This window comes from Salmo trutta, chromosome 4, assembly GCF_901001165.1.
Source record: "Salmo trutta chromosome 4, fSalTru1.1, whole genome shotgun sequence".
Lineage (NCBI taxonomy): Eukaryota > Metazoa > Chordata > Actinopteri > Salmoniformes > Salmonidae > Salmo > Salmo trutta.
The window spans coordinates 66,646,890-66,674,603 of NC_042960.1; the positions used below are offsets into that span (position 1 = coordinate 66,646,890).

The 27,714-nt window shown below is 42.2% G+C and overlaps 1 protein-coding gene across 3 annotated transcripts; it reads right to left on the reverse strand.

The window, feature by feature from the left end:
- Window positions 1-5,941: 5,941 nt before the first annotated feature.
- On the reverse strand, window positions 5,942-21,623 carry saal1 (serum amyloid A-like 1). Of its 3 annotated transcripts, none has more exons than XM_029751871.1 (13): window positions 21,458-21,623; window positions 20,886-21,007; window positions 19,833-19,934; window positions 17,657-17,740; window positions 17,036-17,115; window positions 16,827-16,886; window positions 15,229-15,344; window positions 10,364-10,535; window positions 9,705-9,787; window positions 9,218-9,409; window positions 8,726-8,916; window positions 8,325-8,417; window positions 5,942-6,863 (listed from the first exon to the last, which is right to left on the reverse strand). In XM_029751871.1, exons 1-13 carry the CDS (start codon window positions 21,459-21,461, stop codon window positions 6,738-6,740), a joined length of 1,425 nt encoding a protein of 474 aa, XP_029607731.1. In that variant the 5' UTR covers window positions 21,462-21,623; the 3' UTR covers window positions 5,942-6,737. The 3 variants fall into 3 exon arrangements, with proteins under 3 accessions (XP_029607731.1, XP_029607730.1, XP_029607732.1); XM_029751870.1 differs by having other exon boundaries at window positions 20,817-21,007; XM_029751872.1 differs by lacking the exon at window positions 5,942-6,863 and adding an exon at window positions 7,643-7,976 and having other exon boundaries at window positions 20,817-21,007.
- Between the last annotated feature and the right edge of the window lie 6,091 nt (window positions 21,624-27,714).

The window sequence follows — 27,714 nt, forward strand, 5'->3', positions numbered from 1 at the left end:
TCCAACCACCATGTCTTTGTGAGATGCAAAGAAGGTGAATGGAGGATCTCTGCATGTATGGTTCCCACTGTGAAGCCTGGAGAAGGAGGTGCTTTGTTGGTGACACTGTCTGTGATTTATTTCGAAATCAAGGCACACTTAACCAGCATGGCTACCACAGCATTCTGCAGCGGCACTATCATTAGTTTTTCAACAGGACAATGACCCAACACACCTCCAGGCTGTGTAAATAAATAAACAAGAAGGAGAGTGATGGAGTGCTGCATCAGATGACATGGCCTTCACAATCAACTGACCTCAACCCAATTGAGATGGTTTGGGATGAGTTGGACCGCAGAGTGAAAGAAAAACAGCCAACAAGTGCTCAGCATATGTGGGAACTCCTTCAAAACTGTTGGAAAAGCATTCCAGGTGAAGCTGGTTGAGATAATTCCAAGAGTGTGCAAAGCTGTCATCAAGGCAAAGAGTGGCTACTTTGAAGAATCTCAAATATATTTTGATATATTTAACACTTTTTTGGTTACTACATGATTCCATATGTGTTATTTCATAGTTTTGATGTCTTCACTATTATTATTACAATGTAGAAAATAGTCAAAATAAAAACCCTTGAATGAGTAGGTGTGGCCAAACTTTTGACTGGTACTGTATTTTATTTAAAAAAATATCTATTTTACCTTTATTTAACTAGGCAATTCAGTTAAGAACAAATTATTATTTTCAATGATGGCCTAGGAACTGCCTTGTTGAGGGGCAGAACAACAGATTTGTACCTTGTCAGCTTGGGGATTACGAACTAGCAACCTTTTGGTTACTAGTCCAACGCTCTAACCACTAGGCTACGCTGCCGCCCCGGGATGCCCTGAGTACCCCTACTTCCCGCAGCTATGTATAAAAGATAAGACTTGGACATGAGACAGCATTCAGAGCTCAAGGGGACATTACTTTATTCTGGACCAGGCAACCAACATAACCTTCAGTTCAGTTGACAGACAGGAATTTATAGACACAGATCAGGCATTACTAATCAATGACCATCAACTTCAATATCAACTCTTACAGATCAGGCATAACTAATCAATTATCAACTCCAATATCAACTCTTACTGATCAGGCATAACTAATCAATTATCAACTCCAATATCAACTCTTACAGATCAGGCATAACTAATCAATTATCAACTCCAATATCAACTATTACAATGGTTAAGTTATGGGTCAAAAAAAAAAATATAACATTGACGGTCTCCCATCATTGCATCTCAAGAGATGATTCCCTCCCAATTAGCTACAGTACATTCAGAGTTTACAACATGACCTGCCGCTCAACCTGACAAATTACTTGTCACTTTTGGATTGGCATCAATTAAGGCAAAAACATTTTTAATTAAGATGAGGAAGTAACCTACACTGTAACATCCTTCCTCCATAGTTGGTTATCGCCCCAACGAAGTCATGCATTTGTATGGACCAGGAAGCGTTAGTATCTCTCAGATGACGTCGGGCTGCAATGAGGGGAAAGTTTCATTGTGATCATGTTGACAGGAGATAGAGTGACAGGGAACTCAGGAAATGACTGGAAGGGGCTCTGATTACAGTCAGTTACAAAACACAGCCAGTAGTTCCTTTATTGTGTGCTTCTAGGTCTGTTTGTAGGGCCAGGTGGGTCCACTCAATAGACTAGGGGCTTCGTCCCAAATGAAACCCTACTCCCTATATAGTGCACTACTGTTAACCAGAGCCATATGGGCACTACATAGGGAATAGGGTGCCATTTGGGACTCAATGGAGAGGAAGAATCCCAGCCGACGGTTTAGAAACAGGCGACAGAACCGGAAGTTGAAATGAAAGGCCCCAGACCAAACTGGGCATCCTGATCAAAACTGGACAGCATCACCTGCTCATACTGTACAGACGCACCATGCATTAGTTATCCTGTATTAATCTTCTCTTCACTCAAGTAGTTATCCTGTATTAACCTTCTCTTCATTCAATTAGTTATCCTGTATTAATCTTCTCTTCATTCAATGAGTTATCCTATAATAACCTTCCCTTCACTCATCCAGCAACAGGTATCATATTCGTCCTTGCTTTTACGCCAATCTATTCTCCAGACATGCCTTCCTGGCGGGCTGTCCAAGACATATTCTGTCTGTTCGAGTAGCCTGTTATTGGGTTAAACATGACATTTTATAGGAACGGGTGGAACAGACATAAATAGAAAGATGTAAAGTCAACCAAGTCTGTCTCCAAAATGGCACCCTATTCCCTATATAGTGCACTACTTTAGACCAGAGCCCTATGGCACCCTATTCCCTATATAGTGCACTACTTTGGACCAGAGCCCTATGGCACCCTATTCCCTATATATAGTGCACTACTTTTATAAGGTCCTGGTCAAGCGTAGTGCACTATATAGGGAATAGGGTGTCATTTGGGACGTACGCTAGATGAACAGCAGGCAGGCATCGTGGGCGGAAGTCAACAGACTGATGATTGACAGCTAGCATCATCATCATCATCATTCACCCGTAAGAACCATCATCTTTGGATAGTGTTAGAAATATGCACGCACACGAACCACACACACACAACACACACACACACACACACAGAGAGAGAATAAGTAATTCTGACTAGTATCAGGCTCCTTCCCTCCATACAGCCATTCAAGCTCCACTGCACCGTGAGTCAGGTTGTATCAGAGTTCAGATAGACATGGCAGGCTGGAGATGGACTTGACAGTTAGGCAGGAACCATCTAAGAATCACCCTGAACTCAATGTGACGTGAAACATCCTCCGGCCAATCCCAAGGAAAGAAAACCTTGCAACGTTTTTGGCTGTAAGATTTGGTCGAAAAAGCCAAGTATAAGGGCTCTTCATTTGTAGTCTCAGCAGAGTACAAAGATCACAACTGTCTATTACAGAAACAAGACTAGCCCTGGTACTCAACAGGATGTGTCTGATAACAGGATGTCTAATAACAGGATGTGCCTGATAACAGGATGTCTAATAACAGGATGTGCCTGATAACAGGATGTCTAATAACAGGATGTGCCTGATAACAGGATGTCTAATAACAGGATGTGCCTGATAACAGGATGTCTAATAACAGGATGTGCCTGATAACAGGATGTCTAATAACAGGATGTGCCTGATAACAGGATGTCTAATAACAGGATGTGCCTGATAACAGGATGTCTAATAACAGGATGTGCCTGATAACAGGATGTCTAATAACAGGATGTGCCTGATAACAGGATGTCTAATAACAGGATGTGCCTGATAACAGGATGTCTGATAACAGGATGTCTAATAACAGGATGTGTCTGATAACAGGATGTGTCTAATAACAGGATGTGTCTGATAACAGGATGTGTCTAATAACAGGATGTGCCTAATAACAGGATGTGTCTGATAACAGGATGTGTCTGATAACAGGATGTGTCTGATAACAGGAAGTGTCTGATAACAGGATGTCTAATAACAGGATGTGTCTGATAACAGGATGTGTCTGATAACAGGAAGTGTCTGATAACAGGATGTGCCTGATAACAGGATGTGCCTGATAACAGGATGTCTAATAACAGGATGTCTAATAACAGGATGTGTCTGTTAACAGGATGTCTCTGATAACAGGATGTCTAATTAAAAGCATGAGCTGGCACACACCCAGAGAAAATGATTTAGAGTAGAGGTGCTGACTAACGGTGAATAAACTGTAAGCTACAAAAAGATTATATATATATATATATATATAAAAACTCCCAGTAATTTATTGGGTAAAACACCAACGTTTTGTCATCACCATGCCTTCTTCAAGAAGGTTGTTGTGTCAACAATCAGCTGCAAGGTAGGAGCAGCCAGCAGTCCACACACCAAGTAGGCTACTAGGAAAACAGCACTTAAAGTACATGGCCCTAGCTAGGAAAAACATTTACATTTTAGTAATTTAGCAGACGCTCCTATCCAGAGCGACTTACAGTAGTGAATACATACATTTCATTTTATACATTTTTTTGTTGTTGTTGTACTGGCCCCCAGGGGGAATCGAACCCACAACCCTGGTGTTGCACACACCATGCTCTACCAACTGAGCCACAGTTGGTAGACAGTACTAGATGACAGAGAGACACAAATTATACTTATCACTCCTGGAGATATCAGGAGTCCTCTAAGTATGGAACGAAATACTAAAACGGTATGCGTAGATAACCGATGCAGAAAAACTGACATTTTTTTCTTCTTCATATAATTAGATTACAGGACAAATTCTCCAATACATACTTTGTGTCCCCTCTAATATAAATGGGTGTATGTCGCCCCCAGAGTTCACCCTTATGAAGCAACGTTTGGGTTGACCATACGGGCATCATATCATCGCTCTCTTCCCATAACTAGCTCCATCTCTTTCTCCCTCTATCCATCTCTTTCTCCCTCCATCCATCTCTTTCTCCCTCCATCCATCTCTTTCTCCCTCCCACACCCTCTCCACTCTGTAGGCCTATTTCCATTAGAAAGAATACTCTACATATCAATCCCTTTAAAGCTCTAATTAAAAATCTGCTATATTCACTCTGCCTCCCTGCCTGCTTTCGTCAGTGAGCTGGAAATACGCAGGTTGTCCCTCTGGTACCCTGTCACGGGTGGGCGAGGGTCCGGGCCTGCATCTGGCAACCAAATTAGTTAATTGTTAGGAGAGGACTAGGGGGGTCTTTCATCTGCGGGGGGGTTGCATCCTAAATAGCACACTATTTCCCTATGTAGTGCACTACTTTTTGGCCAGAACCCCACAGGATCATTTTCAAAAGTAGTGCACTACATAGGGAATAGTGTGCTATTTGAGAGACAACCTTAGTTGATGCAGTTCTGTCGTTATGGAGTGATTGTCATCCCCGTGTGTCGTCATCACCGGCCTCTCAGTACTCATATACTAAGAAAAGAGGACACAGAGACTCTCTTTTGGTGATCACTCATCCTCATCGTACCGAGGGCAAAGAAATATTCATTTGGCAGCGATTTTGGTGATTGTTTCCTGAAACATAAACATGAATTTCGCAAAATATCACACGAAGGGTGATTTTCCACTCTTTGAAAAAAGATTAACTCCACACTCATTCCCCACCGCGCTGGGAGCAAAAACAGATTGACAGTAATTCTGTGATTCTTAGAGACATTCATGTTTCCTAAAGCATGAATGGAAAGACGCAAATAGAAAGTATACTAATAACAGCATGAAATCTACCTACATGTCATTAGGTGAAACACCTATTGTATACTAATGCACCTATATATACACACACACACACACACACACACATACACACCCCAAAAAAAGATGTCACCCAAAAAATGATTGCGATATTCGTAACGGAAACGGCAGATATAGGAGACATGTTTAAAGATCGCTAACATTTTTATCCGTTCGACAGTGCTGGATTTGACTTTTGTCTAACTTTCTTTATTGCGACAAATGATGGAAATAAATTAATTTAGAAATATGATTTTTTTTCAAATAATTATTAATAAACTATGAAGCTCAACTCCACATTTAATTCTAAATCAAATTGTTCAATTATACACATTTTTTGTTGCAGGATCCTAGGCCCGACTTTCAAGAATGGCTGAATTGTCTCACCTTGCTTTTCTGCTTGACTGGATGTCAGTTTCACCATCAAATTATTTCAGATTTACAGGAGTGCAAATTTCACCATGGCGATACGTTGGCACGAGGAATTATTAGAATATTGCAAATATTAATCAAGTTTTTTGGGTTTTGCAGGCTACCGAAGACATGAAACAAATTAGGTTGGAAGGCATACAGGCTGTCGCCAATTTATTAACGAGCAATTTGCCTAAATGGGAAACTTCAACCACTTCATTTGTATTAGACATTGTAGGTTTTTGTGAAAAAGTTTTTTTTTAAATAAATATTTTTTGTTGGTGTGAAGTCATTATATTCAGCTGTTTATTAAATCGACAAGACAGTTAAATGGAAACACACCCTAGCAAGCAAATGTCAAATCTATTTTCTATGTGAACTTCCTAAATGTCCAGAAAAAAAGTTCATGGAAACATACCTACTTGACCGTCCAAACCTGCTGACACAAAATGTTCAAGTGGATATTTAATATCTTTATTAAAAACAGCAACAAGTAGACTGGGTAAAGAAGTCCATTCAATTATCTGTTATGAGCTGGAAAAAGCTCTCCTTGTCTACAGACTGACAGAAACATGACTGAATAAGGGTTGCAAAATGGTGATAACTTTCCCAAAATCCCCATGTTTTCCCAGAAATACCGGTTGGAGGTTTCCTGGAATCAGGAGGGATTAAGCTGGAAATCCAGAGCCTCCAACCAGGATTTCTGGAAACCCCGGGAACGTGAGGAAAGTTAGCATCATTTGGCAACCCAACACTGAATACAGTAGGACCACATCGGAACATACAATGTAATGATCCTTTTTAGCCACATAGGAGATAATACTTGTTTAAAACATGATATCAAATAAGAATACCATTTTATTTTAAACAAGTTAAACAAACAAATAATTCAGTTTTTTTTTCCCTGGAGTAAGATATTCTATTTTTTATAAAGATCTAAAAACAAACATTAAAACAGTGGACACCATTTCATGTTCTTCACAGTACAGTCCAAGTGTATTGGTATTAGTATGCAACCTCTCTGAATGCGCAGTGTGGTATTCCTTGGATATGACAGTATCCACTGTGGATACCTTAGTCTGGAGAAGGAAGAGGAGGGCTAGTGGACCAGCTTGGGCCGAGAGAGACAGGAAATTCCTTTGTCACTGTGTCTGCCAGCTGGGGATCAGCCTCTGACAACATGAAGACCAGGCGTTGTACCTATACAGGTAAAGGAAGGCAGAGGTGGAAAAAGTACCCAATGGTGTCATACTTGAGTAAAAGTAAACGTACCTTAATAGAAAATGACTCCAGTAAATGTAAAAGTCACGCAGTAAAATACTACTTGAGTAAAAGTCGAAAAGTATTTGGTTTTAAATATACTTAAGTATCAAAAGTATAAATAATTTCAAATTGCTTATATTAAACAAACCAGACTGCAATATATTTTTTTTTTATTTTTTTTTTTTTCTACTTATTGAAGGTTAGCCTGGGGCACATTGCAAACAAAGCATTTGTGCTTAGTGAGTGTACGATCAGAGGCAGTAGGGATGCCCAGGGATGTTCTCTTGATAAGTGCGTGACTTGGACCATTTACCTGTCCTGCTAAGCATTCAAAATGAAACAAGTACTTTTGGGGTGTCAGGGAAAATGTATGGAGTAAAAAGTACATTATTAAATTTAGGAATGTAGTGAAGTAAAAGTAGTCAAAAATATAAATGATAAAGTACAGATACACAAAAACACTACTTAAGTAGTACTTTAAAGAAAATACTTAAGTACTTTATACCACCAGCGGAGGGTTAGTTATGACAACATGAAGACCAGGTGTTGTACCTGTACAGGTGTTGCAGGGTTAGTTATGACAACATGAAGACCAGGTGTTGCAGGGTTAGTTATGACAACATGAAGACCAGGTGTTGTACCTGTACAGGTGTTGCAGGGTTAGTTATGACAACATGAAGACCAGGTGTTGCAGGGTTAGTTATGACAACATGAAGACCAGGTGTTGTACCTGTACAGGTGTTGCAGGGTTAGTTATGACAACATGAAGACCAGGTGTTGCAGGGTTAGTTATGACAACATGAAGACCAGGTGTTGTACCTGTACAGGTGTTGCAGGGTTAGTTATGACAACATGAAGACCAGGTGTTGTACCTGTACAGGTGTTGCAGGGTTAGTTATGACAACATGAAGACCAGGTGTTGCAGGGTTAGTTATGACAACATGAAGACCAGGTGTTGTACCTGTACAGGTGTTGCAGGGTTAGTTATGACAACATGAAGACCAGGTGTTGCAGGGTTAGTTATGACAACATGAAGACCAGGTGTTGTACCTGTACAGGTGTTGCAGGGTTAGTTATGACAACATGAAGACCAGGTGTTGCAGGGTTAGTTATGACAACATGAAGACCAGGTGTTGTACCGGTACAGGTGTTGCAGGGTTAGTTATGACAACATCTACTCACACCGGGAGGAAGTGGAAACCACATTTCCAGAGAACAAGTGACATCACAGACAAAGACAACACATAAACTGGAAACAGACTCTTATTGACCTGATTTAGTATCACAATGATGCCGCCACAATGTTCATGATATACTATCCACTGACATCTATATATAGGAGCCTCTATTTGTCAGTCATGGTGGATATTATGTGCGCATTAGAAAGCGAGAACTTACGGCAGGACTGAACTGGGGGAGCATAGAGCCTACTGCTGACAGACATGTCTTTTCTGTCAGGTAACCTCTCGCCACCAACTCAGACACCGCATCCTAGGGATCACACACACACGCACACGCACACACACACACACACACACACACACACACACACACACACACACACACACACACACACACACACACACACACACACACACACACACACGTCATTGTAAATAAGAATTTGTTCTTAACTGACTTGCCTAGTTAAATAAAAAGTTTAAATAAATAAAATAAATATAGGTTGTAAACATACAATATAAAAAATGTCATATCAACTTATTTTGGTTTAGAGATGGAAGTAACATCGTAGGAAACAGTGACTGTTTTTTGATTGACAGTTCCAGCAGCAGCGTTACCTTGGTGAGGTCAGTGATGATGTCAGAGAGGAACTCAGCCGTTGTCTGGATCAGAGCCTGGAGCTGCTCATCCACCTTCTCCTCCTCTTCCTCCTTCTCCTGTCCATCCTTCTTCTCCTTGTGTCCTGAACTGACCTGGTACTCCCTGTGGTACTGCAGCACCCTCAACATGCTCCCAACTAGAGGCAATACTGGAGAACAGAGAACAGACCTTTCAGATACTTTGGGATGATTGGGAACATTAAATTAAAAAAATTAAAAAACATTCATTTTGCCGTACAATGTTTTCACTTTCAGGTTACAGTGACTTCCATTGGTTTTGGTTAGAATAAAACCATCAGTTAGTGAAAGAAGAATACATTAAAATGGACGCTCACGTCTTGTGATTAAGCAGTAACAACATTAGAAACATCTCTCTCTGTCTCACGGGACAAGACAGAGAGAGAGAGAGACGGTGTCAGAGACTAAAGTGAAATCCAGATGGTCTCTTACGTGTGTCTGCTTTGCTGTGCTCTGCTTCCTGGTCCTGACACGCATACAGGACTGACAGAACAGCCAGAGCATGGACCAGTAAGCTCTTCTGTTCCTGTAGTACTAACGGAGGGTCGTCTGGCTGACACAGGTCCTCACACACTACCTCACACAGGAAGGTCCATAGAGCCTGGCCTGTCCCACCTGCAACAGCTGGAAACGAGGGACCCAGTTATATTTCATGTCTACTTAGTCAACTTTACTTGCTATGAGTAATGAATACAGTGGAAATCTTACTAACTTCAGATCTCAGGATAAAAAAAAAAACAGCCAGATAGAAATATATTAACATAATAGCATACTAGATATACCAAGAGGGAGAAGTCATTTAAAGAGAGAAGTTCCTGTAACTTATGGACTTTTTCCCAACCAGTCACAATAGCTGTCAAAACATTTATTGAATAAATAAAAGCAGCCATTTTGTAACATTTTGAACAACACATCTCACCCAGTGTCTGAATCCCATGATGGATAGTGGTGAGGAGCTGGAGGGCATGCAGGTACACCTCTAAACCCTCTGGACTCTCTGACCTGTGGAAACACGTGGACAGACCCTCATAAACCCTCATAAACCCTCTGACCTGTGGAAACACGTGGATAGACCCTCATAAACCCTCATAAACCCTCTGACCTGTGGAAACATGTGGATAGACCCTCATAAACTCTCTGGACTCTCTGACCTGTGGAAACATGTGGATAGACCCTCATAAACCCTCTGGACTCTCTGACCTGTGGAAACATGTGGATAGACCCTCATAAACCCTCTGACCTGTGGAAACATGTGGATAGACCCTCATAAACCCTCTGGACTCTCTGACCTGTGGAAACATGTGGATAGACCCTCATAAACCCTCTGACCTGTGGAAACACGTGGATAGACCCTCATAAACCCTCTGACCTGTGGAAACACGTGGACAGCCCTTCATGTTGCTTGTCATATCAGAATAACACCACCCAGTGGCAGGTCTGCTGAAAACATGTCATGCTGTTACAAGCTTGCTCTTACTGATACCTCCATCAAAGTGGTTCTAACAGAGAGTTGTTTTTTTTCTCCCCAATACCTGCTAAGATAACAGTATTAATATTAGCAGAAACAAACGTCTTTACCTTAGCTGCTTGGCAGCCTCGAGGAGCGAGGAGGCCACGTCCAGACGTCTCTCGCCCTCTTCTTTGTCTTCATCACTGGGCTGAGAACCAGCTGTGACCCAGGTCTTCATCAACTCTTCATCCAAGTCAAACAGCTTGTCAACCAGCTCCCCCACCTTCACCAGCAGGTCCACTACACACACACCCATGTAAAAACACACACACACACACACACACACACACACACACACACACACACACACACACACAGTGAATGAAAAGTAAAATGTGGGTCTCACTCAACAATTTCATCAAATACAGTGCCTTGCAAAAGTATTCGGCCCCCTTGAACTTTGACCTTTTGCCACATTTCAGGCTTCAAACATAAAGATATAAAACTGTAATTTTTTTGTGAAGAATCAACAACAAGTGGGACACAATTATGAAGTGGAACGAAATTTATTTGATATTTCAAACTTTTTTAACAAATAAAAAAACTGAAAAATTGGCCGTGCAAAATTATTCAGCCCCTTTACTTTCAGTGCAGCAAACTCTCCCCAGAAGTTCAGTGAGGATCTCTGAATGATCCAATGTTGACCTAAATGACTAATGATGATAAATAGAATGACCTCATTCATCAGGTCTGACTACTAGACTGACCATTCAATTCAACATGCCTTGTCGTCATTGGTGACCAGGCTATTATGACATCATAATAATGACCGTGCTTCTACACCTGCATTCCTAGGTTCGGGCCTTTCTTGGGAGTTTTTCCTAGCCACCGTGCTTCTACACTTGCATTGCTTGCTGTTTGGGGTTTTAGGCTGGGTTTCTGTACAGCACTTTGTGACATCAGCCGATGTAAGAAGGGCTTTATAAATACATTTGATTGATTAGCAGCCTACAGTTGACAGACAGCAATATGAAGAGGAGAAGGTCAACAACAGATTCATTGAACATAGGCCTGCTAATCTTCAACAGTCTAACATAACGGTACTAGCAGATCAGTGCTCTCTGCCATGCGTTTCCATCCATGTAGCCGACGCCAACTGAACTACAGTGACACCGCGCCTGTTACCTTGCACGTCAATGCGCTTGCGCCTACTACCGTTTGCGGAGATCAAAGCACGTGCGGGCAAGAAAGTGTCCTCGCTTAGTTGACTAAACACAGTAGCTAACTACCTTCGTTGTAATGACGACTTAGCTAAGCAGTTAACTACAAAATAGAAGCGGTTGACTGATAATGTGCTTGAATAACACAACAGTTTGGAAAATGTATTTTGCAAACAGTTGGTACGACAGTTGGAGGAAAACAGTACTACGACTACGAGGGGTGGGCCTAGAGATTTTTTTCATCCTTGCCCAAGTCGTCTGATTGGTTTAGCTCCAACTTCATACGGCTGAGTCAAAAAAATCACAAAGTGCCAACTATAATCCAATTTTTTGCGTATTTTAAAATGTATTTTTTTCCATACTATCGTAATCTTCACCACCTGCTGGAGGGCCTTGTGATCCCGAAACAGGAACCAACGGAACCAACTGGGCCTTCTTGACAAGAGTGGTGGAGGTGTTGACCCATGTCAAGTCCTTGGTGATGCTGAGAAACTTTTAAAAAATGGCTGACTCTACTGCAATCCCGTTGATGTGGATAAGGATGTGTTCCCAGTCCTCCTGAAGTCAATTATCAACTCCTTTGTTTTGCTGACGTTGAGAAAGAGATTGTTTTCCTGGCACCACAACGCCAATTCACTTATCTCCTCCCTATAGTCTGACTCGTTGTTGTTGGTTATCAGGCCTACAACCGTTGTGTCATCAGCAAACTTGATGATGGAGTTGTTGTCGTGCAAAGCCACGCAGTCGTGGGTGAACAGGGAGTACAGCAGAGGGCTAAGGACACACCCCTGGGGGGCCCCTGTGTTAAGAGTCAGTGTGGAGGTGTTATTGCCAATCCTCACAGCCTGTGGTCTGCCCGTCAGGAAGTCCAGGATCCAGTTGCAGAAGGTAGTGTCCTGACCCAGAGCTCTGAGCTTGGAGGGAACAATAGCGTTGAAAGTTAAACTGTAGTCAATGGACAGCATTCCTACAGTTGAAGTCGGAAGTTTACATACACTTAGGTTGGAGTCATTAAAACTCGTTTTTCAACCACGCCGCAAATTTCTTGTTAACAAACTATAGTTTTGGCAAGTCGGTTTGTGCATCACACAAGTAATTTTTCCAACAATTGTTTACAGACAGATTATTTCCCTTATAATTCACTGTATCACAATTCAAGTGGGTCAGAAGTTTACATACACTAAGTTGACTGTGCCTTTAAACAGATTGGAAAATTCCAGAAAATGACGTCATGGCTTTATAAGCATCTGATAGGCTAATTTGAGTCAATTGGAGGTGTACCTGTGGATGTATTTCAAAGCCTAACTTCAAATTCAGTCTCTTTGCTTGACATGGGAAAATCAAAAGAAATCAGCCAAGACCTCAGAAAAAAAATTGTAGACCTCCACAAGTCTGGTTCATCCTTGGGAGGAATTTCCAAACACCTGAAGGTATTACGTTCATCTGTACAAACAGATACGCAAGTATAAACACCATGGGACCACGCAGCCACCATACCGCTCAGGAAGGAGACGCGTTCTGTCTCCTAGAGATGAACGTACTTCGGTGCGAAAAATGCTAATCAATCCCAGAACAACAGCAAAGGACCTTGTGAAGATGCTGGAGGAAATAAGTACAAAAGTATATATCCACAGTAAAACGAGTCCTATATGGACATAACCTGAAAGGCCGCACAGCAAGCAAGAAGCCACTGATCCAAAACCGCCATAAAAAAGCCAGACTACGGTTTGCAACTGCACATGGGGACAAAGATCGTACTTTTTGGAGAAATGTCCTCTGCTCTAGAACTGTTTGGCCATAATGACCATCGTTATGTTTGGAGGAAAAAGGGGGAGGCTTGCAAGCCGAAGAACACCATCCCAACCGTGAAGCACAGGGGTGGCAGCATCATGTTGTGGGGGTGCTTTGCTGCAGGAGGGACTGGTGCACTTCACAAAATAGATGGCATATATTGAAGCAACATCTCAAGACATCAGTCACGAAGTTAAAGCTTGGTCGCAAATAGGTCTTCCAAATGGACAAAGACCCCAAGCATACTTCCAAAGTTGTGGCAAAATGGCTTAAGGACAACAAAGTCAAGGTATTGTAGTGACCATCACCTAAGCCCTGACCTCAATCCTACAGAAAATTTGTGGGCAGAACTGAAAAAGCGTGTGCGAGCAAGGAGGCCTACAAACCTGACTCAGTTACACCAGCTCTGTCAGGAGGAATGGGCCAAAATTCACCCAACTTATTGTGGGAAGCTTGTGGAAGGCTACCCGAAACGTTTGACCCAAGTTAAACAATTTAAAGGCAATGCTACCAAATACTAATTGAGTGTAGGTAAACTTCTGACCCACTGGGAATGTGATGAAAGAAAAAAGCTGAAATAAATATTTCTCTCTACTATTATTCTGACATTTCACATTCTTAAATAAAGTGGTGATCCTAACTGACCTAAGACAGAGAATTTTTACTAGGATTAAATGTCAGGAATTGTGTAAAACTGAGATTAAACGTATTTGGCTAAGGTGTATGTAAACTTCCGACTTCAACTGTAGTTAGGTGTTCCTGTTGTGTTCAGACCGTGTGAATAGTGATGGAAATGGCATCTTCCGTAGATCTGTTGCAGCGCTAGGCTAATTGGAGTGGGTCCAGTGTGCCTGGCATGCTGGCCTTGATGTGGGCCATGACCAACCTCTCGAAGCACTTCATGATGACAGGCGTGAGTGCGATGGGGCAATAGTCCATTTGGGGACGTCACCTTGGTTTTCTTGGGCACTGGGACAACGGTGGTCTCCTTGAAGCAAGTGGGGACTACCGATTGGGACAGGTTGAAGATGTCGGCGCAAGCAGCCAAGGATGCCATCTGGGCTGGCAGCTTTGTGAATTGAAATGATAAAAAAATAAAATAATGTTATAGCTAGGCAAGTCAGTTAAGAACAAATTCTTATTTACAATGACAGCCTACCGGGGAACAGTGGGTTATCTGTGGGTTATCTGCCTTGTTCAGGGGATTTTACCTTGTCAGCTCGGGGATTCGATCTAGCAACCTTCCGGTTACTAGTCCAACGCTCTAACCACTAGGCTACCTGCTGACCAAATAGTCCCTCTTTTGAGAGATTTCTTCACGTCAGCCTTGGAGAGCGAAAGCACCTGGTCTTCCGGAACAGCGAGAGTCCTCCTGGATGGCTCGGTATTGTCTGCCTCGAAGTGAGCATAGAATGTGTTAAGCCCGTCTGGGACGGAGGCGTCGGTGGGCACCAGACAGCTGGATGTGCCTTTTGTAGTCTGTGATAGCCTGTAGTCCTTGCCACAGGCGACGCAAGTCTGAGTTGTTGAATATTGATTCAAGTTTGATTCAAGTTTGAGTCTGTATTGTCTTTTTGCATCCCTAATGGATTTGTGGAGTTCGTACGTGCCTGCCTTGCATGGCGTTGTCTGCCACAGAGTCGCATGGGGTTCGTTCTGCTGACATAGAATGCTGCAGAACGGACTCTCGGCATGGTACGGATTCCTCCGTTCATCCAGAGATTTTGGTTGGGGGTATGTCTGATTGTTATTGTGGGTACAACATCATCAACACATTTCCTAATGAAGCCGGTGACTGACAATGTAAATTCCTCATTGTTGATAGATAAGTCCCTGGGTGGATGAATCTTTGAACATATTCTAAATCAATATTCTCAATATACTCACATTTGTGCAAGTCACGTTTGACAAATGATTCCCAGTAGTTTGGAAAGAAAACATCTTTCATCACATTGAGTTGTTGTAACATATAAAGGACCTACTGTTGGTGGAGCTGCACATGATGAAGCAAAGGCTGGAACACACAGAGGTCTGCTGCCGTACTCTCTCCAGCCACAGAGAAGACACATCGCTCTGGGACACACAGGTCAGCAGCAGTCTGGACAAAAAGACATTCACACCAATCAATAACGAAATATCAGCAAAACCCAAAAACGGAGTCTAAAAGCAATAGAAGACTTTGACAAGACCTGGGCCAGATTTCCCGATAGCCATGGAACTTAGGCATACGAGTGTTTTGACATCGTTCCTACAACGGCTGAAAATATAACATGCGTTTGCAAAAAACACCAGGCAGAATTTTTTTAAAAATAAACATTGGCTAAGTGTGTCGTTGGAGCATGTGTCGAATACTGATAGGATGGAACGAAAAGGAAGCTCCCGAGTGGCGCAGCAGCCTGAGGCACTGCATCTCAGTGCTTGAGGTGTCACTACAGACACCCTGGTTCAAATCCAGGCTGTATCACAACCGGCCGTGATTGGGGAGTCCCATAGGGCGGCGCACAATTGGCAAAGCGTCGTCTGGGTTTGGCCCAGGGTAGGCCGTCATTGTAAATAAGAATCTGTTCTTAACTGACTTGCCTAGTTAAATAAAAGGTTAAGTATAAAAATGTAATTAAAAAAAGGCAGCACTGCTCTCAGATCAGCTTTCTCCATTCAAATCTGACCTTAACATTAGAAGTATTCCACAATACTGACGACAGATCAGCTCATATTACCACCTATAGCTGAAAATACTGTGGTGGCATATTATAACGCTTAGTCCTACTCTATAATAATACACTAAATCACAGATTTGGCACATCATCACACACGTTGTAACACATCATGAAATATATTGAGACAAAAACATTTTTTACAGACAATGTAGCCTACAATTAGCAAAAATAGAACTCAATTGGACTGAACATGTAATGAATTTCAATATGATTCAACTATATAGGACTATGTAGCCAAATTGATGTGGTTGTGTCCTTGAGCTCTTCTTGTCTATTAAATGTTCTGTATATTATGTCTTGTTTTGTGTGGACCCCAGGAAGAGTAGCGAATGTGGATCCTAATAAAAACACCAACAAATACCTATAGGACTAATGTATATATTTATCTCGGTTTTCATTTGAAAGCATGTTTTTATCCTTTGTTTCTAACAATTGCAAAGACATTGGGAAACTTTTGTAGTCAACTTCATTCCCAAGTTATCAGAGGTCACAGAGAGACAGATAAACAGCTTGATCCTTTGTTTAGCGGAGATCTTTTGTGTATAAAGTGAGGTTGGAAGGGTAAAAAAATATAGATATTCTAATGTCGCACTTAGCTGTTCTACGAGTGGTCACAAGCAGTTGGCAAATAACGAACGCCTCGATGGTTTTGAGAAACAGCTCGGAGATTTAACAACGCTCCTACGAAGGTTCTAATGATGAAATGACCCTTAAGATGCTTTAGGGAAACCAGGCTCAGTTCATTTAGGAGAGTTTAATCTCTATTAAAAAAAAAGTATACACAGCAGTGTGCTTCTTCCTCTTATTTGAGCTACGACAACAGACAATGAAGGATTTTCTAGCCTTTTTCAGGGTATTCTCACCTGCTTGTCTCCAGCAGTGTAGGGGGATCAGTGTCTCCAAGAAGGAGCAGCAGCACCACCCTGTGGAGAGAAACAGAATTACGCCACAGAAACGGTTAACATCCACCACGAGTTGGAACGGTGCTGGTACATATCAGAGCCAACACAGTACTGTTCAGGTTGTCATGACAGTGTGAAAAAGGTTTTAGTAAATGGCCATCTCCACTTACCCTAGGTCGTTGTTCTGGCTGAGGGTCAGACAAGTGTCAGGGAAGCAGGCTATGTTACCCAGGATCCCCACACATATCTCCTGGGGAGAGAGGACAAGGGAAAACATCAATAAGACACCATGACAACATGATGTGCCAATTTAAATGTTGCTGGGTGGGTTGCAACTGGGGGAAAAGGAATATTAATTGATATTATTATTAACATTATTATTAATATTGCATTTCAAAGACTAGACGGTGGACTGATTAAGCAATACAGCCCAAGGGGGTGGGGGGTGAGATATATGGTCAATATACCATCGTATACCACAAACCCCCGAGGTGCCTTATTGCTTTGTCATACCCGTGGTATACGGTCTGATATACCACAGCTGTCAGCCAAATCAGAATTCCGGGGGTCAAACCACCCAGTTTATATTGGTCATATACCACAAACCCCTGAGGTGCCTTATTGCTATTATAAACTGGTTACCAATGTAATTAGAGCAGTAAATATATATATATTTGTGTCATACCCGTGGTATACGGTCTGATATACCACAGCTGTCAGCCAAATCAGAATTCAGGGGGTTTAGTATAACACACATGATGTAAACTAGAACACTAAAACAGTTCACTCACAGTGAGACGAGGGCATCGAGACTTAGCGATCACTCCCAGGAGGATATCTGCAGCTTTGAACTCCTGTAAGAAACCAGCCACATCCTACAGAGACAGGGTCATATTAACCCACACGAAACAGAAAGAGATTAACACATTTCACATCAAAAAACATTTGTAACATGAAATGCTACATTTTTATAGCAGACTCATGACAATATAAACTAGCTATCATACTCCTGGTATTTATTTAAATATCTCTGTATACAGAATATATACACCGAGTATACAAACATTAGGAACACCTGCTCTTTCCATGACCGACTGACCAGGTGAATCTAGGTGAAAGCTATGATCCCTTATTGACGTAACTTGTTAAATCCACTTGAATCAGTGTAGATGAAGGGAAGGAGACAGGTTAAAGAAGGATGTTTAAGCTTTGAGACATGGATTGTGTATGTGTGCCATTCAGAGGGTAAATGGGCAAGACAAAATATGTAAGTGCCTTTGGAGTCAACATGGGCCAACCTAAACTCAGTAAAAAAAGTAACGTCCCTTTTTCAGGACCCTGTCTTTCAAATATAATTAGTAAAAATCCAAATAACTTCACAGATCTTCATTGTAAAGGGTTAAAACACTGTTTCCCATGCTTGTTCAATGAACCATAAACAATTAATTAACATGCACCTGTGGAACGGTCGCTAAGACACTAACAGCTTACAGACGGTAGGCAATTAAGGTCACAGTTACGAACACTTAGGACACTAAAGAGGCCTTTCTATTGACTCTGAAAAACACAAAAAGAAAGATGCCCAGGGTCCCTGCTCATCTGTGTAAACGTGCCTTAGGTATGCTGCAAGGAGGCATGAGGACTGCAGATGTGACCAGGGCAATAAATTGCAATGTCCGTACTTTGAGACGCCTAAGACAGTGCTAGAGGTTGACAGGACGGACAGCTGATCGTCCTCGCAGTGGCAGACCACGTGTAACAACACCTGCACAGGATCGGTACATCCGAACATCACACCTGCGGGACAGGTACAGGATGGCAACAACAACTGCCTGAGTTACACCAGGAACGCACAATCCCTCCATCAGTGCTCAGACTGTCTGCAATAGGCTGAGAGAGGCTGGACTGAGGGCTTGTAGGCCTGTTGTAAGGCAGGTCCTCACCAGACATTACTGGCAACAACGTCGCCTATGGGCACAAACCCACCGTCACTGGACCAGACAGGACTGGCAAAAGGTGCTCTTCACTGACGAGTCACGGTTTTGTCTCACCAGGGGTGATAGTCGGATTCGCATTTATTGTCGAAGGAATGAGTGTTACACTGAGGCCTGTACTCTGGAGCGGGATCGATTTGGTGGCGAAGGGTCCATCATGTTCTGGGGCGGTGTGTCACAGCATCATCGGACTGAGCTTGTTGTCATTGCAGGCAATCTAAACGCTGTGCGTTACGAGGAAGACATCCTCCTCCCTCATGTTGTACCCTTCCTGCAGGCTCATCCTGACATGACCCTCCAGCATGACAATGCCACCAGCCATACTGCTCGTTCTGTGTGTGATTTCCTGAAAGACAGGAATGTCAGTGTTCTGCTATGGCCAGCAAAGAGCCCGGATCTCAATCCGAGCACGTCTGGGACCTGTTGGATCGGAGGGTGAGGGCTAGGGCCATTACCCCCAGAAATGTCTGGGAACTTGCATGTGCCTTGGTGGAAGAGTGGGGTAACATAAAACAGCAAGAACTGTCAAATCTGGTGCAATCCATGAGGAATATGTAAATGTTATTTCAGTTTTAATTTTTTTATAAATTAGCAAAATGTCTTAAACTGTTTTTTCTTTGTCATTTTGGGGTATTGTTTGCAGATTGATGAGGTAAAAAACGATTTAATCGATTTTAGAATGAGGCTGTAACCTAACAAAATGTGGAAAAATTCAAGGGGTCTGAATACTTTCCGAATGCACTGTATATATTCCAGATGTAAATAGACATTTGAGAGAGAGAGAGAGAGACTATTTGCACATTGTTACACTGTACATAGCCAACAATATAACATTATTTCGAAACTTTTGTGATTGTAATGTTGACTGTTAATTTCTGATTGCTTATTTCACTTGCTTTGGCAATGTAAAACATGTTTCCCATGCCAATAAAGCCCTTTTAAATGGAAAAGAAAGAGAGAGACAGACACACACCTTGTCCATGGCCATATCCCAGATCTTACACAGCTCATCCTCATCTTCCTCAGGTAGCTGCATCTGGCCATCAGAGTCTCCCGTGTTCTGCTCCGACACAATCTGAAGGACATAACGACAACATCAACGATGGTCAACGATGCATTTTGAGCACAAGATGACCCATACAAAATGTGTTCTGCATATTAACAATAAAATGTACAAAATGGAAGACCACTTTCTGTAAAGAGCAAAAAAAAGAAAAAAGGATAATGAGGATCCTTTTATAAAAGGATAATATGATGGAAAACGCATCATCACCATAACCCTTTCTAGACTTCAATAGCCTAGACGAGTCGTCTCATGAGTCATGAAGATATACTTCATGTACTTCAGTTGGTATTTGATCAGCAACAAGTAATACTGTATTGCAACAATGTACCAGTCACCTACCCGAATCATAACCAGTCACCTACCTGAATCATAACCAGTCACCTACCTGAATCATAACCAGTCACCTACCTGAATCATAACCAGTCACCTACCTGAATCATAACCAGTCACCTACCTGAATCATAACCAGTCACCTACCCGAATCATAACCAGTCACCTACCCGAATCATAACCAGTCACCTACCCGAATCATAACCAGTCACCTACCCGAATCATAACCAGTCACCTACCTGAATCATAACCAGTTACCTACCTGAATCATAACCAGTCACCTACCTGAATCATAACCAGTTACCTACCTGAATCATAACCAGTTACCTACCTGAATCATAACCAGTCACCTACCTGAATCATAACCAGTTACCTACCTGAATCATAACCAGTCACCTACCTGAATCATAACCAGTTACCTACCTGAATCATAACCAGTTACCTACCTGAATCATAACCAGTCACCTACCCGAATCATAACCAGTAACCTACCTGAATCATAACCAGTCACCTACCTGAATCATAACCAGTCACCTACCTGAATCATAACCAGTCACCTACCTGAATCAGACGAGTCAAGGTGCTGAACAGCCAGTGTTTGCTATAAACTGTATCCCCTATAGCATCCACCTTTTCCCCGTCCTGCTCCCCCTCTCTGTCCGGGGGCGGTGAGGGGTTACGGTCCATGACAGGAGAGTTCGCCGGGGAGGATGACAGGATGCTGGAGTTGTCGTCATCCACGCTGTGGTCCTCTAAACAGAAACATAATAAAGGTAAGACGCGAAATGCTAGCTAATACCTCTGGAGGTGTGCAGGGCCATGTTCAGTACGTAAAACGTTCTCAAACATTGCAGATATAAATATTTTTTCATGTCATTGTCAGAGATGCATGTTTGTTCTATGTAGTTAATTTCTATCTGAACGGTCCAAAACGTCGTGTCCAGCTGAATGCGACCCAGGATAGGGTAAGGACGGCTTCGCAGAGGGAAGTTAGTTACCTGGCTAAATTTCGCCGGTCGATGTTGGATAGTAAACGTTCCTGAAATGTTAGCCAAGACAGAAGATCAAGGCTAGCAAAGCCTTAAAAATATAATGCCCTAGCATCTGTTAGTTAGCTACTCAGACCGGCTAGTTTCAGTAGCTATATAACGTTAGTGTCCCTGTGGACATTACAACAAAGCCATCCATTTCCTTGAGCTCACCCATGAATGTTGACAGTCGTTCCTCGAGTATAATGATGGGTTTATATCAATGTGTTATCCAGAAACGTAACTTTAGGCGAATTGCTTGCTAACCAAAACAAACATTGCTAGTCACGGCTAATGTTTTCAAATGAGCCTCCAACGCAATAGAAGGAACGCGCATGCGTGTGAAGGCTATCAGACCACAGAGTTTCTAAACCCAGAGGCACAACATCGCGAGATTTCCGGGAACGCTTGCGAAACAGACCATGCCGGGGTTTGAGGAGTCAATGAGAGAATTGAAAAAGAAAATCTTCTTTCGATCACACCGACAGTGTTCTTGCGTTTTGGTACACCAGAATTACATTCATTTCCAGTGAAGGCGTTTGCCTTGCAGCATTGTGTTGTAGAGGCAGTTGCATTATGTTCGGTGTGGTGCATACGTTGGGTTTATCGAACATATGCGTCAAACTGTATGCGTAGACGGCTTGACAGAAACTGTAGCAGAAGGTGAATGTTGAACTGTTGTTGTTTACATATCCAGACGATGCTGCGTAATATTTTGCGTAAAAAACACTGTCGGTGTGTTCGAAGCATTAGGCTACATATTAAATAAATGATAAAGTTCACAGGGTGGTGAAAGGACTTTGATGCTCTTTTCCAATAAATGCAGAGGGTCTTATTCAGGTAACAGCTTTTTCAAACAGAAATTTGCATCCTGCAGCACACACTCCAAAAAGTTCTGGGACACTGTAAAGTCCATGGAGAATAAGAGCACCTCCTCCCAGCTGCCCACTGCACTGAGGCTAGGAAACTCTGTCACCACCGATAAATCCACTATAATTGAGAATTTCAATAAGCATTTTTCTACAGGTGGCCATGCTTTCTACCTGGCTACCCCTACCCTGGTAAACAGCCGTGCACCCCCCACAGCAACTCGCCCAAGCCTCCCCATTTCTCCTTCACCCAAATACAGATAGCTGATGTTCTGAAAGAGCTGCAAAATCTGGACCCCTACAAATCAGCAGGACTAGACAATCTGGACCCTCTGTCTAAAATGATCTGCTGAAATTGTTGCAACCCATAGTACTAGCCTGTTCAACCTCTCTTTCGTATTGTCTGAGATTCCCAAAGATTGGAAAGCTGCCGCGGTCATCCCCCTCTTCAAAGGGGGAGACACTCTAAACCCAAACTGCTATAGACCTATATCTATCCTACCCTGTCTTTCTAAGGTCTTCGAAAGCCAAGTTAACAAACAGATCACCGACCATTTCAAACCTCACCGTACCTTCTCCACTATGCAGTCTGGTTTCAGAGCTGGTCATGGGTGCACCTCAGCCACGCTCAAGATCCTAAACGATATCTTAACCGCCATCGATAAGAAACAATACTGTGCAGTGTATTCATTGACCTGGCCAAGACTCTGTCAATCACCACGTCCTCATCGGCAGACTCAACAGTCTTGGTTTCTCAAATGATTGCCTCGCTTGGTTCACCAACTACTTCTCAGATAGAGTTCAGTGTGTCAAAACGGAGGGCCTGTTGTCCGGACCTCTGGCTGTCTCTATGGGGGTGCCACAGGGTTCAATTCTCGGGTCGACTCTTTTCTCTGTATACATCAATGATGTCGCTCTTGCTGCTGGTGAGTCTCTGATCCACCTCTACGCAGACGACACCATTCTGTATACCTTTGGCCCTTCTTTGGACACTGTGTTAACTAACCTCCAGACGAGCTTCAATGCCATACAACTCTCCTTCCGTGGCCTCCAACTGCTCTTAAATGCAAGTAAAACTAAGTGCATGCTCTTCAACCGATCGCTACCAGCACCTGCCTGCCCGTCCAGCATCACTACTCTGGACGGTTCTGACTTAGAATATGTGGACATCTACAAATACCTAGGTGTCTGGTTAGACTGTAAACTCTTCTTCCAGACTCACTTTAAGCATCTCCAATCCAAAATCAAATCTAGAATCGGCTTCCTATTTTGCAACAAAACATCCTTCACTCATGGTGCCAAACATACCCTCGTAAAACTGACTATCCTATCGATTCTTGACTTCGGCGATGTCATTTACAAAATAGCCTCCAACACTCTATTCAGCAAATTGGATGCAGTCTATCACAGTGCCATCTGTTTTGTCACCAAAGCTCCATATACTACCCACCACTGCGACCTGTATGCTCTTGTTGGCTGGCCCTCGCTTCATATTCGTCGCCAAACCCACTGGCTCCAGGTCATCTATAAGTCTTTGCTAGGTAAAGCCCCGCCTTATCTCAGCTCACTGGTCACCATAGCAGCACCCACCCGTAGCACGCGCTCCAGCAGGTATATTTCACTGGTCAACCCCAAAGCCAATTCCTCCTTTGGCCGCCTTTCCTTACAGTTCTCTGCTGCCAATGACTGAAACGAATTGCAAAAATGACTGAAGCTGGAGACTCATATCTTCCTCACTAACTTTAAGCACCAGCTGTCAGAGCAGCTCACAGATCACTGCACCTGTACATAGCCCATCTGTAAATAGCCCATCCAACTACCTCATCCCCATACTGTTATTTATTTATTTTTGCTCCTTTGCACCCCAGTATCTCTACTTGCACATTCATCTTCTGCACATCTATCACTCCAGTCTCTATCACTCCAGTGTTTAATTGCTAAATTGTAATTAATTCACCACTATGGCCTATTTATTGCCTTACCTCCCTTATCTTACCTCATTTGCACACACTATATATATACTTTTTTTCCTATTGTGTTATTGACTGTATGTTTTGTTTACTCCATGTGTAACTCTGTGTTGTTTGTGTCGCACTGCTTTGCTTTATCTTGGCCAGGTCGCAATTGTAAATGAGAACTTGTTCTCAACTAGCCTACCTGGTTAAATAAAGTTGAAATATATATATATATAATAAAAAAAATAAACAAACATGATGCTTGACTGCCGTTTGACAAATACAAGTATTCTGTCTCTTGTCCATAATAGTTTCATTATGTGGACTGGTATTAGAGCCTTCCAGCACTGTATTTGCAAGCTTTTGGCTAAAGCACATGTGCAAAGACCAGAGTTGGCACATTTTGCTATTTAACACAAAACAGTTTGGGACAAAACTACCGGTAGAGTTGAAAATACGATGGAAACACATTGAACATTCTATTTTTATTCGGTACACACAATTTAATTTTGTGTGCGCTGTCATCACGCACTGATTTTTACTGCAACAAGTCCGTCTGGTGGAAACACACGACTGGTGGGAAAATGTACATATTCTCTTTATGCCGATTTTAGAATATTCACTTGAAAATCTGTCTCCATTTAGATGGAAACCTAGCTATGCATGGTGCTCCCAAGTGGCGCAGTGGTCTAAGTCACTGCATCTCAGTGCTAGAGGCGTCACTACAGATCCTGGTTCGATTCCAGGCTGCATCACAACCAGATGTGATTGGGAGTCCCATGGGGCGGCGCACAATTGGCCAGGTGTCGTCCCGGTTAGCCTTTGGCCGGGGTAGGCCGTCATTGTAAAATAAGAATTTGCTGTTAACTGACTTGCCTAGTTATATAAAGGTTGAATAAAACATATCGCTTACAAGTGTGATGGGGGACTTCTATTGGAGAAGCAGCTCTCGCCTGTCTTCATACTGTACTTTCTTTGGAAATCGCAAAAAAACAGTATGCCAAGGTTTAGATGACACTGTGCTATACGTGCCCAAATTGATGACGTATGCAGAGCTGCCAACCTTTGAAGAAAGCTTGGAAGTGAGATTTCCTATGTGATTTTTATTGCTCCCTGGCACAACCCCTAGATGGGAGGTAAATGTTTCTGTTTTAAAGCTAATTTCCTGAAATTCTACATATTTTGATATGGCTTAGGGCTACTACCAGGGTGGGGGAAAAAAAGAATAAAAACCACAGGTCAGGTGTATTCAGGATGCTTTGAACATTAAATGAACACTCACAATTTGACGAATTTGTTACTTTGAGATTTGGGGGGGTTGGGACATTTAAAGTATGCTAATATTTATTTTAGGTGCTTTGACATTTTACTCAGACAGTTCAGGCAAATGGGAGAAACAGTGGGGGAGGTTGGAATTTGCCATTTTGCGCAAAATCCCTAAATGTGTGATCGAAGGGTTAACAAGGTCAGTTTGATGTGCGAGTCGTGAACATCATCCGTTGAATCGGCGGTTTGCCTTCAAAATAAAAGTCCCCCATAATGCCCATGGAATTGGATAACAAAAGTGGAATCATGCCCCAATTGGACTGTATAATACTAAACAAGGTTGGAATGTTATATAAATTCAACAAAATACGATAATAGTTAATTTGACATTAAAAAAATATATAATTTGAAATCATACTGTGGATGTAGTGTATTAGAAATCAGAATTGCTTTGGGGTTTATACTTATATGCACTGTACCTTATATGCCTTACCTCTGGATCTTGGGATAATTAAATGAGGTACCAGCCTACACATTCACAGATTACAGTTCCCAGAAATATTAGCGTCGTAACTCTTATTGTGGAACATTAACTGGGGGAAATCACCTCACTATTCAGACTATTTTGTGTCTTGAACTTTCATATTGCAATGTCCAGGCTTAAAACAAAATTAAATAGGGTTATATCAGCTTTAATATTGCAGATAGATTTTGGTTTCCATCAATGTAATTGTCTGCATCATTTTCAATCCCCATATATATATTTTTGTAAATATTGTGGCGTACATCAGGTTAGCTGGCAGGGGACACTCGTCAATGCCTGGTGATGGCTCTCTCTGCTGGATGTGCCAGGTCTCGACGGGCTTTCTGGCCAGAACTAATTAGGGCTGATTGTGGTTGGTGAGTAATCAAAGGACCGATTGCTCACCAGCTGAACGAGTCGCATAAAGCTGCCAGAATGGCAGCACATGAGAGAGGGGACTGGGGAATAGTCATGCGCAGTACCAGAGATAATAGAGGGAGCTCGGTTTTGTTCCCCACAGGAAACAGCAAGATTCCCAGAACCCAGAAGACGGAATCTCCTGGAGGAGACCTGTTATTTTTTCTTTGTTTGTTATTTATTAAACAGCCTTGAAACCGAGCTAATACAACTCAGTCTCATCAGTGTAAACGTCTTGACCAAACCCCCTGGTCTGCCACAATATATATATATATATATATATATATATATATATATTTGATATATATATTATCCTTTATTATTTTCCCCTAACCCTACCACCCATAATTGGAGTAAACTAATGTAAAACAACACTTCTACTTCCAGCTTATACATACTATATACATTTTAGAGACGCAGTATATTGTACAATAATTATCTTTTAAGGCTGTACAGCATCTATACCTGCCATTGACCTTACCCTCCATGTTAGCCTGTACAGCATCCATACCTGCCATTGACCTTAACCTCCATGTTAGCCTGTACAGCATCCATACCTGCCATTGACCTTAACCTCCATGTTAACTGTACAGCATCCATACCTGCCATTGACCTTACCCTCTATGTCAACTGTACAGCATCTATACCTGCCATTGATCTTACCCTCCATGTTAACTGTACAGCATCCATACCTGCCATTGACCTTACCCTCCATGTTAACTGTACAGCATCCATACCTGCCATTGACCTTACCCTCCATGTCATGTCTATCAAAGTACAGACCATTCTTCACAACACTTAAATTCATTCGTAAGAAGTGTGTAAACAATTATCACCTCGCAATTGTTGACATATAAATTCATGGAATGCTTATGTATGTACAGCCTTTGAATGTGTAATGTACACGCGGGTTTGCTTCACGCTGTTCACAGAATAATCACATACATTAACCTCTAATTACACAACAACGTCCATCTTATTAATCAAATCAAATCAAAATCAAATCAAAAATCAAATCAAATCAAATTTATTTATATAGCCCTTCGTATATCAGCTGAAATCTCAAAGTGCTGTACAGAAACCCAGCCTAAAACCCCAAACAGCAAGCAATGCATGTGAAAGAAGCACGGTGGCTAGGAAAAACTCCCTAGGAAAAACTCCCTAGAAAGGCCAAAAACCTAGGAAGAAACCTAGAGAGGAACCAGGCTATGAGGGGTGGCCAGTCCTCTTCTGGCTGTGCCGGGTGGATATTATAACAGAACATGGTCAAGATGTTAAAATGTTCATAAATGACCAGCATGGTCAAATAATAATAATCATTGTAGTTGTTGAGGGTGCAACAAGCACGTCCGGTGAACAGGTCAGGGTTCCGTAGCCGCAGGCAGAACAGTTGAACCTGGA

Excerpts from the sequence above, each read along its gene's own strand:
- saal1 (XM_029751870.1), bottom strand. Across the intron at positions 19,935-20,816 it reads CCTTGACTCGTCTGATTCAG|ATTGTGTCGGAGCAGAACAC; the intron begins GTAGGTGACTGG and ends TATGTCCTTCAG. Across the intron at positions 9,788-10,363 it reads GAGGCTGCCAAGCAGCTAAG|GTCAGAGAGTCCAGAGGGTT; the intron begins GTAAAGACGTTT and ends GTGTTTCCACAG.